The 15,707-nt window shown below is 36.6% G+C and overlaps 1 protein-coding gene and 1 non-coding gene across 4 annotated transcripts in view; both read left to right on the top strand.

The window, feature by feature from the left end:
- Positions 1 to 15,707, top strand: part of LOC121673288 (mRNA-capping enzyme) — a 172,218-nt gene that overhangs the window by 39,781 nt on the left and 116,730 nt on the right. For all 3 annotated transcript variants that reach the window (XM_042046480.1, XM_042046479.1, XM_042046481.1), the window contains exons 9-10: positions 3,419 to 3,554; positions 10,071 to 10,142. In XM_042046480.1, the coding sequence (XP_041902414.1) occupies positions 3,419 to 3,554; positions 10,071 to 10,142 (208 nt within the window). The remainder of the gene's footprint in view (positions 1 to 3,418; positions 3,555 to 10,070; positions 10,143 to 15,707) is intronic.
- On the top strand, positions 15,534 to 15,606 carry TRNAK-CUU. Its single transcript has one exon. It is a non-coding gene; the product is annotated as a tRNA-Lys (tRNA).

Genomic DNA, 15,707 nt, shown 5'->3' with positions numbered 1-15,707 from the left:
TCATAAAAGGAAATTAAGAAATTGAAAATCATATCTACAACAGGATTTTGTTGTTGCCTCTGCGTCAGCGAGCATATTAGAGATGCTAATTGCTATTCATATTTGGGTAATGCTTATTTGTGTGGGAGGGCAGCACTTTCACAAGACTGAATTCCAGGCTGTGTAATGAACTCCCTTGGGAATGGAGAGCTGCTGTGTATTTTGTGCTTAGAGTTGATGATGGAATTTCTTATATTTTGCATTCTTAAATGTGATAATACAGACACAGGCATATTTAAAAAATAAAAATAAAAATAAAGCAGCGACGGCGGCACTGTGTCGAAATAAATAATCTTCTTTGATATAGCCTGTCTAAAGAAATACTGCAGGGCAAAGAAGGCTCCTAGAGGAGCTGAATTTTTAAGCTTCCTTTGAAACAATATTTCTCATCCATTTGCTACTTGTAGATTTTTTTCCAGAAAATTACTTGTGTGTTGAACTCAAACTGAGAAAATGAGATTTTAAAGTTTGAAGAAGCTGTGTTATATTTTTATATTATACTTAAGGTTTTAAAACTCATATAAAGCACAAAATTAACATATGTAACCTTATTGCTGAGATGGTTGCTGTGATTTTGGCTGAGAGAAAGAACTTATAGATAAAGCACATCACAAAATTGAAGTCAGAGGCAAAACTTCTGTGAATACATAGGCCATTAGTTTTATGGTAAGTATGTTTTGGCAAGCACTACACCATGTGCAGTGAGGTACTGTGTTGGGGGAGAATTTTCAAACCCAGTTTTGTGAATCCTAATAATTTGTAAAAGAGGGCAGAGGCCACGTGTTCCAATGGGTATAGTATTGGATTTGGAGCTTGGGAAATGCAGTTCTGTTCTTGTTCCTTAATCTCGATGACCGTAGGTTGAGGGATACCAAGCAAGTTGCCTTATTTTGCAATAAGTAATATTTTCCTGAAAAGTACTTTCAAATTTAATGATGAAAAGTTATAAACATCTGCATAAAGGAAAAACCTCAGTTTTTAACTTAGGATTTTCACTGTAGCTCCTGTCAGCTTCAAAACTGTGTAAAAACCAAAAACCTACCACCACTACCAAAAGAAACTCAACTGAAAATGGAAGTCTAATAATTCTTTTAGCTTTTATTTCGGGCCCAACTGATGTGGACTGCTTGATACAGCACATGTGTGGAGGCAAATGAGTGTTTGATACAGTTGCCTTTATTTGGGTATGCTAAAAATAGTTGATTTCTGAAGAAAAAACTTTATTTGATAGTTGACATTTTTTAAAATTTAAAGATTAAAGTTATTAATACTCTGGTAGGTGATTTGGAGATCTGTCTGCGTAATGCCAAGAGCTGTCACTCTGCTAATGAAATTTTCATCCTGTTTCTTGAATTATTGTGTTAATAATAATGCCCAATTAGAATTAATAACGGCCCTTGCCTCAGGATCAGAAGTGAATGAAAAGTAGCTTCTAATGAAACTTCAGATTTTACCGTTTTCTGTGACTAGATATTTTATCTGTTTGTGAGATTAATCTGTGTGGACGCCGTGACCCTTTATTTGTCAGAATTTGTTTCAGTGGAAACTGACTGGTTGGTAGTGATTGGACTGACAGTTTCGAGAGATGATGATGGTTCTCTATTTCCATGTATAGTTTTCAAAGGTGAATGAGCAGTTCTGTTACTGCTCTTATTGCTGCTCTGCCTTTGTTCTTTATTCACTTGTCTGGTTTTACATTTGGATTGAGCCATCTGATGTAGGACCATGTCATCTTGTGTACTTGCCCAGAATTTAAAACAATGGGGCCTGGTTACTAATTGGAGCTTTTGGGTGCTCACACAATAGAGGTAATTAGTAATAAATGTACGGCTGTAATAGCAAGTAGTGTTCACAGTGGGCAGTGCAATTGCATGGCAGTTAAGTTCCTGTGTTCTGTCTCCAGTGAATGTATTTGAGAAATCATTGCTCTTCTTTCTTTGCCTTTGTGGTGTTGCCCAGAGGCATGTTCTTTATTCTGGTGTAAGTGCTTATCTGCTGATACCTTAATTAACTTCTTAAAATATAAATGGCCATGGTACATCGAAATAATATTCAGAAATGTACTGATCAGCAGTCTACAAGATTTCTCCATGAATGCCTGTAGTGTCATCTGGAGAAAACTTTAAACTTGACATTAAGCACATGCACTTAAGAGTGAAACAAGCAAACAAACAAAAAACCTCAACCAACCAACCAGCCCAAATCCCTCCATAACTGATAAATTCAGTTTCACCAAAACCCTGCCTATCTCTTTTGCTTCTTGCACATTTTCAGTTTATAGCTGCTCATAGAACACTTCTGTTTGTCAATCCATCCTTGACCAAATTTTTTCTGTCTTATGTTGGTAGTAATTAGAATTTTGTTAAGTTCTGTTGTTTGGACCACATTCAGAGTTTTAGTTCAGTAGTTTATTAAATTGGGAGGGTAGAGGAGTTTTCAGCCATTCAGCTAACAAAACCTCAAAAAGACTACTTTCAAAATGAGACATATCTGGATCAGTTTAATGTCTTTCCCAAGCAGAGAACTTGTTGAGATTCTAAGTTGGACAGATATATTACCATGAGCCCCAGACAAATGGGTCTACATGAAAGTAATTTACTGTCCTGAGATGAAATTTTTTTCTGTCTTCAAAGTCAGCATGTGCTGTTTCTCAGCATCTCTGAAGTAAGATACAGACTCATAGAAATCATAGAATGATTTGAATTGGAAGGGAACATCCAGATCATCTAGTTGTGAAGGAAGATGGCATGCAGATAGGTGTGCTTAACAAAAACTTTGTTTCCATACAGAATGCCAGTGAAAATTCTCCAGGGGCTTTAAGAGGTCTGTCACATGGACTCATTTGAAGAATTGTGGCCTAGCAGTGTTTGTCCATGTGAAAGGAATATTTAAGTTGTGGGCTGGTTTGACTCCTGTAGCAACTAAGGCCACACAGCCACTTGCTCTCTCCCCCCTGTAGGGAGACGGGGGAGAGAATCAGAAGGGTAAAAGTGAGAAAGCTCAGGGGTTGAGATAAATATAAGGAAAAATAAGGAATTGATTTACTATTTCCTATTGGCAGGCAGGTATTTAGCCATTTCCAGGAAAGCTGGGCTTCATCATTCACAAAGGTGACTTGGGAAGAAAAAACCCATGACTCCAAATGTCTCCTCCTTCCTCCTCTTTTTCCCATTTTTTATTGCTGAGAGCAACATTGTATGGTCTGGGATATTCCCTTGGTCAGTTTACAGGTTTTAAGTGTAAAAAAAATCCTTTTAAAATGTTTTTTTAATAGTATCTGTCATGATTATTTGTTTTTAACACTTAATGTAAAAAAAAAAATAATAAGAGATTTTGAGGATATACCTGTAATTATAATATCTTAACACTGCCTTTGCAGGTACATGATGCTGATTGATGGCAAGAATGAAGTTTATATGATTGATAGAGACAATTCCATTTTTCATGTATCCAACCTGGAATTTCCATTTCGTAAAGATCTTCGCACACACCTAACAAACACTCTTCTAGATGGGGTAAGGAGTGTACTGTATAATTATTGTAACAATTAATGTGCTGTTTGCTTTTGTTCATGAACAGGGCCAAATTTTTAGGCCTGGATCAGTGAATCATAGGATTTCAGGAGGAATATAGATTCAGTCACTGGCTGGATGCGGGAATTGCATTTTATAAGAAAATACTTACCTACGGAATGGCATTGATGACTGCTCTGGGGGGAGCTGTTTGTCTTTGAAATAAATCAAGGTACTGAGATGGCATTCTCTGAATATGAGAAAAGACTTGAAGAGAATCTAAAAAAATTATTGCAGAACTTCATCTCTTGCTACATAAAAAAGTAATAGCAAACATGGTCAGTTTTATACAGCTCATGGAAATAGTTTTAAAATTTGATAAAATTTGCTTCATCTTTTGATACACTTTTGTGAATTGATGTCTTTGTTTCTGTTACCTTTATTTTCAGCTGATCTGAATTTTTGAATAATTTGGAAATGGCTTAGTTATATTTGTTTAAGGCTAAAACATTTCTAAATTGCTATGCTAATTTAAATTATGTAAACTTGCTAATCAATTCTTTGAGCCACTTGTAAAACAAGCTGTAAAACATCTGTATTTGTGGTTTGGAGGCTGGACTGGATTACTGGTGGTAAACTTTTCAGAATAGCCACAAGAAGAAATTATTTCTTTCTTGACTGTCCTATTTCATATGACCAAAAGAACTTCATTAGCTCTTACACTAATAGATCAATGCAGTTTCCTATTAAGTTTCAGTAGCATTGGATACTTTCTACATTGCTGTAATTCCTGCTTGTTGAAGTATTTTTATACCTGAGATATCTTCCATATTGATCTTCTGAAGCCTAATGCACTTTTCAGATATAGGAGACCATATTGTCTTTATTAACTTGCTTTCCTTTCTCAGGCCCTTGTTCTCAGTATTCTTCTTGAAATGTCACTTCTGTGACTGATCTGTCTTACTGAACACACATTTACATGTGAAGCATGTATAAATTGAATCTGTGAGGATAATTACTGCAAAGAACAATGTACTCAGGGACAGAGAAGCAGCTAATGGAATATTTTCCACCACCTCTACTTCACTGAAAAATTGAGAGCATAATGCAAGAAATGCCATGCTTTCAGCTCAAAAGTGGTTGCACAAGCTGTCATGTCTGGTAGGAGCCTCTTCAGCCAGGCAGCTCCCTAATGATATACATAATATTATTCTTAATGACATACATTAGGTTCCATACTTTTGAGATAAAAAGCCTGGTACTGCTGTTTTTTTCCCCTGCTACTTCTAAGGCTCTTGAGAAAGTAATGACTTGCCAGTGTCCATATGGTGCAATCCTAGGTGTTCTTGAGGGAAATGGCTGCTCTTTCATTTATTTATTTAATTATTCTTTTTCTTTCAAAACAGATGTTTTAGTAAAGGTGGCTGATATGTACATGGTGGAAGACAGGGATATTGAGATAAGTGCATAACGTAGCTGTGGGGCATGGAAGAAGGTCTCTGATCTGGTGTTTTGTGTTCCCAGATTTATTGATTTAAGTCTCTTAAGAATAGCTGAAGTTCTCTCAGGTACCCATAGCATGAACTATAACTTTGCTTAATTTGTTGTTCTGTAAAAGTTTGACTGTTACAGTGCATTTTTGGTGTTTCACTTTATTGGTATAAAATCAGTCTTACTGTGATTGTTTTCCCTCCCACATTTTTTTTTAATAAAGTTAAAAGCAAAATGACATGAAATGAACAAGTACTGATTGACTGAAGTACCCTGAGATAAAATAAAAACCTTTCAATGGATAAATACTTTCCATAGTACAGATTTCTAAATTTGTTTCAGTATGGTCAATTAAATAAAAAGCTGTTGAGGGAATATTTTTTTTCAATTGAAATTCCTTTAACAGGTTTGAGGACAAGACTTGCCTATTATTTGAAGTGTCAGAAGAGCTTAACTTTGTAATTGAATATTTGTTTATGTTGATGCCAAATGAAAATTTCCATGAATGATCCTTTACTCTAGATATATGCATGATTTATTTTATTTTATTTTTTAAATCTGTGGGAAGAAGTTGGCTTTTTCTCTATTGACATATTTTTCTAGTTTGTGCTTGAAGGGCTGTTGAAGTTAATTCTTTAATTACAGGCTGAAGTAGTTCATACTTAGTGTCCTTGAAGTAGGTTTCTCTCTTTCAGGGAGTGAAAGTATAGAATGAGGTGGCCCAATTGGTATTGCTTTACAGTATTCTTAAAAATATGAGAAAAAAGGAAAGAGAGAACAAAAATATCAGTGCCATGAAGCAAACAACTACTGGTTTTAAAAATACAAAAGATTAGGTAATTCCCCCTAACATTATTTAGAATGACAGTATACATGAAACTTTCATAAAGGCAATTTCCATGCATTCAGGCATTTATTCACTTGCTTTAAGGCCTCTGGTGTAAGCCTTTCATGTCGTTATCTTTGAGAATTTCAGATGCGTTTGTGGTTCACTTCAGACTGAAACTACTTGCAAGCAGTTCTTATGTGACCAGTTACATCTTGGGTGATGACAGATCTCCTGCAACACTGTGCTCATCTCCAGCTCTTCAGTTGCAATTGTTTTCCTGTCATGGAAGAAAGTTTTCTGCAAAGCTCATTAAAGCTAATTTGTCACCTGCAGGTGACTAGTGTGACTTATGCCTTTAGAATCCAAGTGTTTTGCATCCACTGAGAGAATGCATAGAGTTTTGTTCAAATGTTTTGGCTGTCATGCAAAAAAACTAAATAGCTATTTTCAGGAGCTTTCTCGGCATTCTGCTTAGCTTTGGAACAGTTGAGTAGAAAATGCAGAGGCATTCTTAGCCTTGAAATACATTTTACAATTTTAACACAACTTTTTAATCTATTTTATTTTTATATAAAATATTGTTCACACTTGAAGACTTTGGAGGGCCAGGAACTCCATAAACAGAGAGTGAGATAAATATTTATTTATGTTTTTGTATTAGTAGAGATCTTACCTATTTGTAAACTGTCTCAGAAATTGCAGAACTTAAAACTTTTTGAGTTTGCAAAAGCTGGTGCAAAATAGATTTATGCAAAATAGATTTAAGAAAAAAGGCAAGAAACAAAAGCTACTTTCATTCCTGAAATATAGCAGTGACTAGAATTGTGTTAAAGATAAATGGATAAAGGATTAAGACAAAGCACAGGAGGAAAAGGAACAACAAACATAGGTATTATTAGATCTGATTCCATACTCTGTGTCAACAAAAAATACATTCTGCAAGTGGCTGGTAAAATTGGATCCTTTGCTTTGTGATTAAATTTTGGATTATTTTAAGTCCAAGTTACTCTCTAGTAAAGTGATTCAAAGAAAAAATCCACGAGCTCTCAGTCCAGCATTGTTCTTCTGGTACTTGTCCAACGAAAAGCTCTTAGCACTGTTGCAGGTCTAATATATTGTACAACTGTGCTTTGCAACACCAGAAGATGGAGGAGAGGGACACCAGCACAGTGTTGCAAGATTACATTGCATTAATTGATCACCGGACCTTGTTCTTCAGGCCCATGGGTTAAGTGGATACCTAAACCAGCAGCTAATGGACAAGTGCTAAAGATCATACTGACTAGCAGAGGTAGTTTTAAAACACAATACTGGCTGTAAATCTGCATGGAGCCTGTAGAAGGAACTGCATGGATGCAGGTGTGCCTTATGGATACTTTTATGTTATATTAACATGTCATGTGAGTGGATTTGGGTTTTCAGTTTTTAGTTATCTAAAAATTGGCTTAAATATAGTCTTACAGTATCAGCTTATTACTCAGGTCAGAACGAGTGAGTTTAATTGTGGTCATTTCTCAAATAGTACATTTTCCCAGCTTCTCTGAACTTGTCTCTGGGGTCTATTCCCTGGGGTATTTTTCAATTTCGATAATTTCAAGAAGATTCCAAAACCAGACTGTAAAATAATGATGTGTTAGAGCATTTCTAATCTGAACCATTCCTATGCTCACTTTACAGCTTTTCCCTTGTGACAGTTGTATTGGTGTAACTAATAGAGCAGGGAATGTTGTTGTCATGATGGAGATGAGCAGCGCAGGAATTTGTCATCTCCTAAGGCATATTGTGCTATTGTTTTTTGCTCTGGTAACTGGGATTTCAGTCAGGATGTCAAAGAGAACAGGAGGCAGGGGAGGAAGAAAAGAAGGGAGGAGATGAGGGAAAAGGCTTGTTTGACCAGTAATAGAATAAAAATGTTTACATGTCTGAAGTAGAGAAAAAGTTAAAAATAAACATTTCAAAGGATGTTTAAAAACAGTTCTTGGTCCTCTTTGTTGTATTTTATATTCCTTCTTAAACTGAGTATGCAGAGATTCATATTTTTAAAATTAGGCATAAAATCTTGTAATACCAGGCACTGAAATGTTTTCAGGGTTTTGCATACAAATGCTAGCTTTCCATCAAAGCTGAGGCTCTGAATATGCATGCTGAGAAAGTAAGTCCTTAAACCCTAAATATGTGCTCAGTTAAATGTGTTTCAAAAAGTTGTTTCACCTGCCAATTCAATTTAGAGTTAATGAAATACAATGGCATTCTTTTGTTTCACTGTTACTTTGTTATTTGTTTCACCTGATTACTGTCAGGAATTTCAGGTGGGGGTTTTTCCCCCTTGCATTGTATCTTTACACACTCTTCCAAGTTTGCATATCATGCCTTCTGTCTCTTGAGTTGTACCCATCTGTTCTTGTAGTTAGTTATAAAATTTATTGTCAAAGAAGGCATTGCAGCATTGTGTCTGCTGTTCCTTTGAGAGCCTACCTAAATATTGGGAACTAATGGAATGGCATTTTGTTACATCATTTCTGTGAAGTTACATCACTTCTACGTAGACTTTTTTTGCTCATGTTATTTCACAGTGCCTCTGACTAAAAGAGTAAGATATTGTAATGTTACAAAGGAATAGTTTTCATTCACTGGATTAATTTTTGTTAATTTTTTTTTTTTTTAATTATATGGAATGATGTGTAAGGTCAGCTTAGGTCGTCATTCACACTTGTGAATGCTGCACATAGCTTTGAAATCCCAATCTCCATCTCAGTGTTGTGTTCACAGAAGATGAGATTCCAAAATATTAAGCAGGCAGCTTAGATTTCCCAGTTGTTTTTGAGAACAACATGTTCATGTCTTCTGGTTTAGTTTTAAATGCTTCAAGCTTTGTTTGCTTTAAAACAAATCTATATTTTTACAACTGAACTGCTTGCTTATCTTTCAAAGCAAATTGTAGTTAAATGCTAGGTACAATTGGAGAATCTTGTTATTGTTACCCAGACTGAAAATTAATCTTACATGAGTCAATCAGACTTTTTTGGGTTTATTTTGTAGAATTTATAGATTCTGAGAGAAATTAAAAGGTTGTGAGACATAAAAATACTACTAACATAGCAAGATGTTAACTAAACAAAATTATTTTGAGTTGATGTAACGTTCTTTTTTGGAATAATTCTTGAACTCCTGATTTTGTTTTCATCATGTCATAGTGAACTGTTTCCATGTTTTTCAATTGTTTTATCTTGTTTGTGTGAGTTTGGAATTTTAACTTGGTATTTTTAGAAAAAAATCTGCAACTGATACAACTTACTAGGCAAGAATGAGGTGGGGGAGGGAGGTAGGGAGAAGATGGATTGCATTTAGAGAAGTGACTGTTTCAGAGTTGTCTCTGGAAAAGATCTTCCAGAGGTTGGTTGTTACCATTTTCAATCTTCCTAGTTAGTTTATCAAACTGTATATACTATGTCTGATATGTCTTGATTCCCATCATAGGAAGCCTGAGTTACATATGTAAGCACTACCATGTAATGCATATTTATTTTTGTATGTACCATTAAGTTCAGGAAACATTTTTGTGTTTGGATGTTGATCATTAACATTCTTTCCCTACCTGACCTATTTTCAATATGATTTGCCTGTACATATTGAATGTTTACTGACTTCGTGTGATGCAGAGTGTCTGTGATATTTCGGTTTGGAGGAGCCATACTGTTTAGTCACAGTGCAACATTCAAGCAAATTGCAGCTCTCACTGCTGCCTAAGACATTGTTCAAATGAAAAGATCCAACCTGAGCATAGGAAATGAGTGTGAATGCTTGTTCTTTACATCCTCGCTGTTGTATTTCTGACTGTGGGCAAGGTTTCCAGTAGTGCTTGGTTGCTTAGGATCGCAGTTCTTATTGAGGTTTCTAAAAACTCATTATTCACTAAAGATTTTGAAAGCTGTGGGGAAACTAATATATAAATGTTGCAAATCAGAATGGGAAGCCCTAGCACAGCTTCCTAGTGTTTCATTAAATGCTTCACAAGAGACTTTTAAGACCACAATAATATTTTTATAACCTTGACCTGTTGTAAAATATCTTTTGTAATAAAGACGTGGCTGGTGTTTGATTGCATCATGCTTGCAGGTATATGCACCAAGTATAAATGTGTCAACATTCTTCTTCTATATTTATGAAAAAAATGCCAATGCTTTCTCTTTTCTTTTAAGGAAATGATCATCGACAAGGTTAATGGACAGGTTGTCCCCCGGTACTTGATATATGACATTATTAAGTTTAATGTAAGTACTTTCAATTTTATTGCTTATCATTAGTTATTGATTCTTACTGCAATTTTAATCTTATTTATATAAGTAAGAGCTTCAGAGTAAATATAAACACCAAAAGTGTTTGGGTATTTTGCATCTCGATAACAAGCAATGCATCGGAATTTAGATTGAAAGCAGCCTTACAATACATGTTGATTTATTCCCACTTGCTCAAGAAAAAAATGGCCATTTGAAACAGTCTGCTAGCCACTGCTGGAAAATTTCCCATTTCTAGAGCACGTCTGAACTATTTAAGCAGTGAAATCAAGAGGGGATGGAGGAGTTAGCCTGGTGTATTTGTTACCAGAGCTTCACAGTACTTGTTAGGCTGCTCTGTCACCTCCTTCTCAAATTTCTGTTTGAAACCAGGCAACTGGTCCTCTGCTAAGTCCTCAACAGCAGGGTCTCCTGGTGGCACAGGCTGTAGGGAAAATGTATATGAAGGAAATATATTGCAGAAGTTGTGGAAAAGGAGAACAGAGTCTAGAAGTAAAGTCTTTGTGATCACAGGAAAGAGCTGTTAAACAGTACTGAAAATAGGAAACTTGTTTTCTGTAAACCAGCTTTCAAATACAGTGAAGGTTTGATTATCACCAAAGGGCTCTTTCTGGTGTGTTTTACAGATTCTTTTTTGTTGTTATTTTCTTCATAGTAGCTCACATGGTACTGTGTTCTGGATTTGCAAATCAGCACAGAATAGTGCTGATAACACAGGGATGTTCTTTGTTATTGCTGAGCAGTGCTTGCACGGCTTCAAGCCCTTTTCCATTTCTCACCCCACTGCACCAGTGAGTAGGCTTGGGGGGCACAAGGAGCAGGGAAGGGGGGACAGCCAGGACAGCTGACTCCAACTGACCAAAGGGACGTTCCTTGCCATATGATGTTGTGCATATAAAGCTGGGGGAAGAAGGATGTTTGTAGTGGTGGCATTTGTCTTCCCAAGTCATCATTAGGTGTGATGGAGCCCTGCTGCCCTGGGGATGGCTGAACACCCACCTGCCCATGGGAAGTGGTGAATGACTTCCTTACTTGACTTTTTTTGCATGTGCAGCCTTTGCTACAGCTTTGAAACTCTCTTTATCCCAAACCGTGGGTTTCCTCACTTTTTACCCTTTTGATTCTCTCCCCCCATGTTATTCTAGGGGGAGCGAGTGAGTGTCTGCGGAAGGCTTAGCACCTACTGTGGTTAAACCACAGCAATGTGTTAAATTTAGTCAAAAAAGCCCATGGAGGAAACACTAGTATCTGTTAATGCTTCTGGAAAAGCAAAATTATTGTTTCAGTGCTCCTAAGAGGACAAAAACAAGATTAGTAAACCACAGGGCATTTCAGCCTTTCTGAACTACAGTTGACTCTTCCAATCTTGAGTAAGGTACTACTCAGCTCAATCACTCAGTCTGAGTAGGAATTGCAAGTGTAGGCATGTCACCAGTCACCAGAAATTATTTAGGTATTCTTGGAAGCATAGTCATACTGTGACTTAGGACAGCTGCTTTTAAAAGGAGTAGTTTGTGGGGAAGACAGATTAGGACTAGAAGCTTTTTTTTAACACATTTTAATTCTGTATCTGGATGTCCTTTCTCTAACCTTTTCTAAAAAGTAGGTGTTAGTTTCCTGGATCCCTCCTACAATTAAGACTTTTCCCTAACCAAGAATTCCATATAGTCTTCTGAAAAATACAGTCTTCTATAACCACTCCTGAGTTCTCATTTTTCCTTTACGTTTTCTTACCTGTGGCTTCACCTGTGATTCTGTGTTTATTTACCTTCATGTCCTGCCTTGTCTCTGCTCTCCTTTTGAGTCTAACCTGCCATTCACTGCTGTTACACTTCCTTTGAAGTAAACATGTAATATAAGAAGTGTACAGTCATTCAGTTTGGGATGTGCATATACTGGCAAAATTAACACTTTTCAAAACTCATAATTATTTTGGTTGAATTTTTTTTAAAAACTACTTTTAAACTACTCATTTGTAGTGGAGTGTCCAGATTTAACATGATGAATCCCACTTGGCAAACAGGAAAAATGATCAGCAGGTTTCCAGAGGATTGTCAGTGTTTAGGAAAAGTCTGCTTTTGAGCAGTGCTTTAAAGCTTGTTGGGTTTTGTTTGTTTTTTAAGTGCCCTGGGAATGAGAGAGAGGAGCTAGTTACTGTGTAATACTTTTTTAAAGTCAAGGACGAATTAAGATAATGTTATCAGTACGAGTACAAGCAGGGCTTTAACTACAAGAAGTCATTAGCAATGGCCCTACTACAAAGATTAAAAAGCACAGCTGTTTTTAGGTTAATTTTAGAAGCTTAATTATAAAAATGGGCACCCAAGGATGTTTGGCTTGGCAAGAAATGATCAACTGAATTTTATCACCAAGAGAGGTAAATGTAATATAACTTGTAAATGGCAAGAAAGAATAAGTTCCTATTTAAGTTGTGTGAGTTAGTTTTTTGTTCATTTTTTTAGCAGATCTTCAAATAAAATAATTACACAAAGCACTGGTCCTGTTCAAAACCAGAACATTCCTCCCCACCTTCCAAACAACCCCCCACTCCAAAAACTCTCCCAAACAGAGGTTGCGCTGGAATTTGGCATTGTTTTGATCTGGGAAGTAGTTGAGTCTTGAAGGTGAATGATGGAGTACTTGCTCATGAGTTACAAGATTTGCAGCATGTCCTGTGTCTCACCCTCCACGTGACTCAGCTTACTCTGCTCTTGGAGATGCGACTTTGCAGCTGGGGAAATGCACATTCAAACCCCATTGATAAATGCCTTTGCTCAGGCAAACCACGTTTTAGTCAGGTCTTGTGAACTAAGATATTTTTAGCTGAGCTTATTCTCAAATGCATGACCTATTTTGCTAGCTAAGCATTGCAGAGTTTTCTAGCTTTATCAGAGTATTCTTTCTGAAATGTTGCATTCACAATGCAGAGAAAGTGAGTGGACAAGGAACTACCTGTTACTGATTTTAATCCACATTGTTATTGGTGAGGCTTATTGTTACTTACTTTTTGATTTTGCTGTAGTATGTCAGGAATAAACTATAGCAGCATTCTAGAAAGAAACAAAGGAAACCAAGAGAACAGACTGATTGACGTCTATAGTGTGTATTTGGCTCTAGATCTCTATACAGGAAAAGTCTTAGGAGGATACAGGAAAGTCTTAGGAGAAAGGAAACATAAAAATTGAGTTTCAGTGATTGGGAGAAACCTAAACTTGAATTCTTAAGCAAAAACATGTCAGTTATCTTGGTTGTCTTTTTCCATAAGTTTTGTATTGAATTCTGATGCATATCATGTATAGTTGCTGCAAAAGTCTGTCTTCAAGGATGCTGATGGAATCCTTTGATTATTTCTTTTAGTTACTATTTCTGTGACATCTGGTTTCTAAAAGCTTATAACACATCCCATTTTGTTGCAAGAGATGTTTGTGTCAAGAAAAACAAATGATTCTTCAGGAGATTTAAAAAGATTTTTCTTACTGTAATTTTCATCAGTTTGAAGCATGGCATTGATTGTTATTAATAGCAACTCAAAATATGACATTGCTGTCTCACTGCTTTCGTCTCACCTGCTAAAATCAAATTAGTAGAAAGAAAGCTGTATCCTAGTGTAGTAAGCCTGCCTTTCGACCTTTGTGAGGTCCACACACAAGAACTCTGAATTTTTCATATTCCTCTGAACATAAAAGGCTAATAGGACCCACCATTCCTTACAGTCTTTAGTCTTAATGAGTACAGTGCCAAATCCCTGCAGTGTATGTTGCTTTTCAGCTTCTTGATTTGTGTCTGTATGTAGTTGAGTTCATCATTATAGTAACTGCAGCTGTATAGATACAATTTCAAATTTGGTGGATAATTTGGTGGATAATTCTAATATAAGAGAGGAAGCTGATAGTAGAATAACTAATAGCCCCAGAAGCAAATGCAGGTAAATCCGAATCCCTTTTCATCTGAAACAGTCCACAAAAGAATATGTTTTCATTCTCCAGTCATCTTGGAGACAGCTCTTCCTGAAAGACCTTGTTTTGAGAAGCTTTTTCTTAGATAATATTCAGTAGCTACTTGTAGATGTATGGACACTAAACGTAAGCAACTATTTTTTTCCTTAGTTAAGTAATAAAAAGTAACGCTGGCATGATGTAGGATCTAATTAATGCATTCTTAGCAAAGATGCTGAAAATGAGTACAACTTGCCTTTTCCTTTCTAACCCTGGCCTTTAAATTTTTAAACTCTAGCCAAGTTTTTGTAAGACCAGATTGCAATGGTAAGAATAGATTGAATGCTTGAAAAAGAATAATTATTTAAATGCTTAGAGAGGAGGTAGAATTTTGATTAAATTTCCTAATACTTTGTGCATTGAATTAAGTCAAGAACAGGATTTCTTTGCTTGTCATTATGCGTAGTAATGCTGTTGCTATTAGATAAAATTTGTCGTGGTAGACAGATATGCTGCTCGTAAATCCTGCCCACAGCCAATGTGCTCATTGAATTAATGCATGAAAAATGTTTGTTTTAAATCCCTGTAAAATATTACCATGTCTGACTTTTCTGTTACAAACTTCATTTTAAAGCAATGTAAGGCTCATAGTCCATGTTGTCTCTCACTTACTAGCCTATTAGCCTTATCTTAAAGTTGTACTGTGAAAGTTTTGGGGGCACAATTCAGAGATGCAAGTGTTTAATTGCATCTCTTCTGTTTACAAATGCACCTGGCTGCCAGTCACCCTTCTGCTCTTAATTTTAATTCTGAGGTTCTTTTTCAAATGGTATCACCTGAAAATACAGATTTAAAATGCTTTTGTTACTAACAGTACTCTGGAAAGTAAGGATGCTGTGGGCATGTTTGCTCTTGCATCCTTTTGATTATTTCTTCTCTAACAAATAGCCAAATGCTTGTACTGGTGCTCCTGCTGCATGTTATGTTCTCAGCATATGAATATATCACCTCATTCCTTCATGGCTCAGGGCTGTCAGGTAAATGAAATACAGAGCATCCACTTAGCTGTGTCTTGCTTAGCCTTCTGCTGTCACTCTGAGAGAGGTGCATTAAGTTTGCTTTTCCTTCCTCCTCCAGTTTTTATGGTGCTGTTTATTAAGAGCAAGGGCAGCCTGGCCAGGTAATGCAATTCAGTATCCTGAAATTCCAAAAGGGCAGCATTACAGTATAGGAAGAGCAACAAATGGTGGCTTATGTGATTGAGAATCAACACAGTAAGGAAGTAATGCTGCAGAAGCTCTTGGGTCTGTGAAGTAGGATTGATGTATCACAGTTAGTTGTCATTTCAAAGTTTTTATTGCCTTATTCCCTTTCCCTGTTGATCACCTTTTATCCATTGGCTCTGCGTCCTTTTTCGAGCAGTTCCCACTTTGCCCGGCTAGCTCAGTCGGTAGAGCATGAGACTCTTAATCTCAGGGTCGTGGGTTCGTGCCTCACGTTGGGCGCCAAGCTGCCTCTGCGTCCTTTTTGGAGCAGTTCCCACTTTGCCCGGTCAGCTCTGGACGCAGCAGGCTGCGGGGCCAGCCTCCGGAATCCGGGAGACCAG

Source organism: Corvus kubaryi, unplaced genomic scaffold, assembly GCF_017639235.1.
Source record: "Corvus kubaryi isolate FWS band 111438036 unplaced genomic scaffold, C.kubaryi_AGA036_p1.0 65328, whole genome shotgun sequence".
Lineage (NCBI taxonomy): Eukaryota > Metazoa > Chordata > Aves > Passeriformes > Corvidae > Corvus > Corvus kubaryi.
This window is presented reverse-complemented; position numbering and strand designations above follow the sequence as displayed.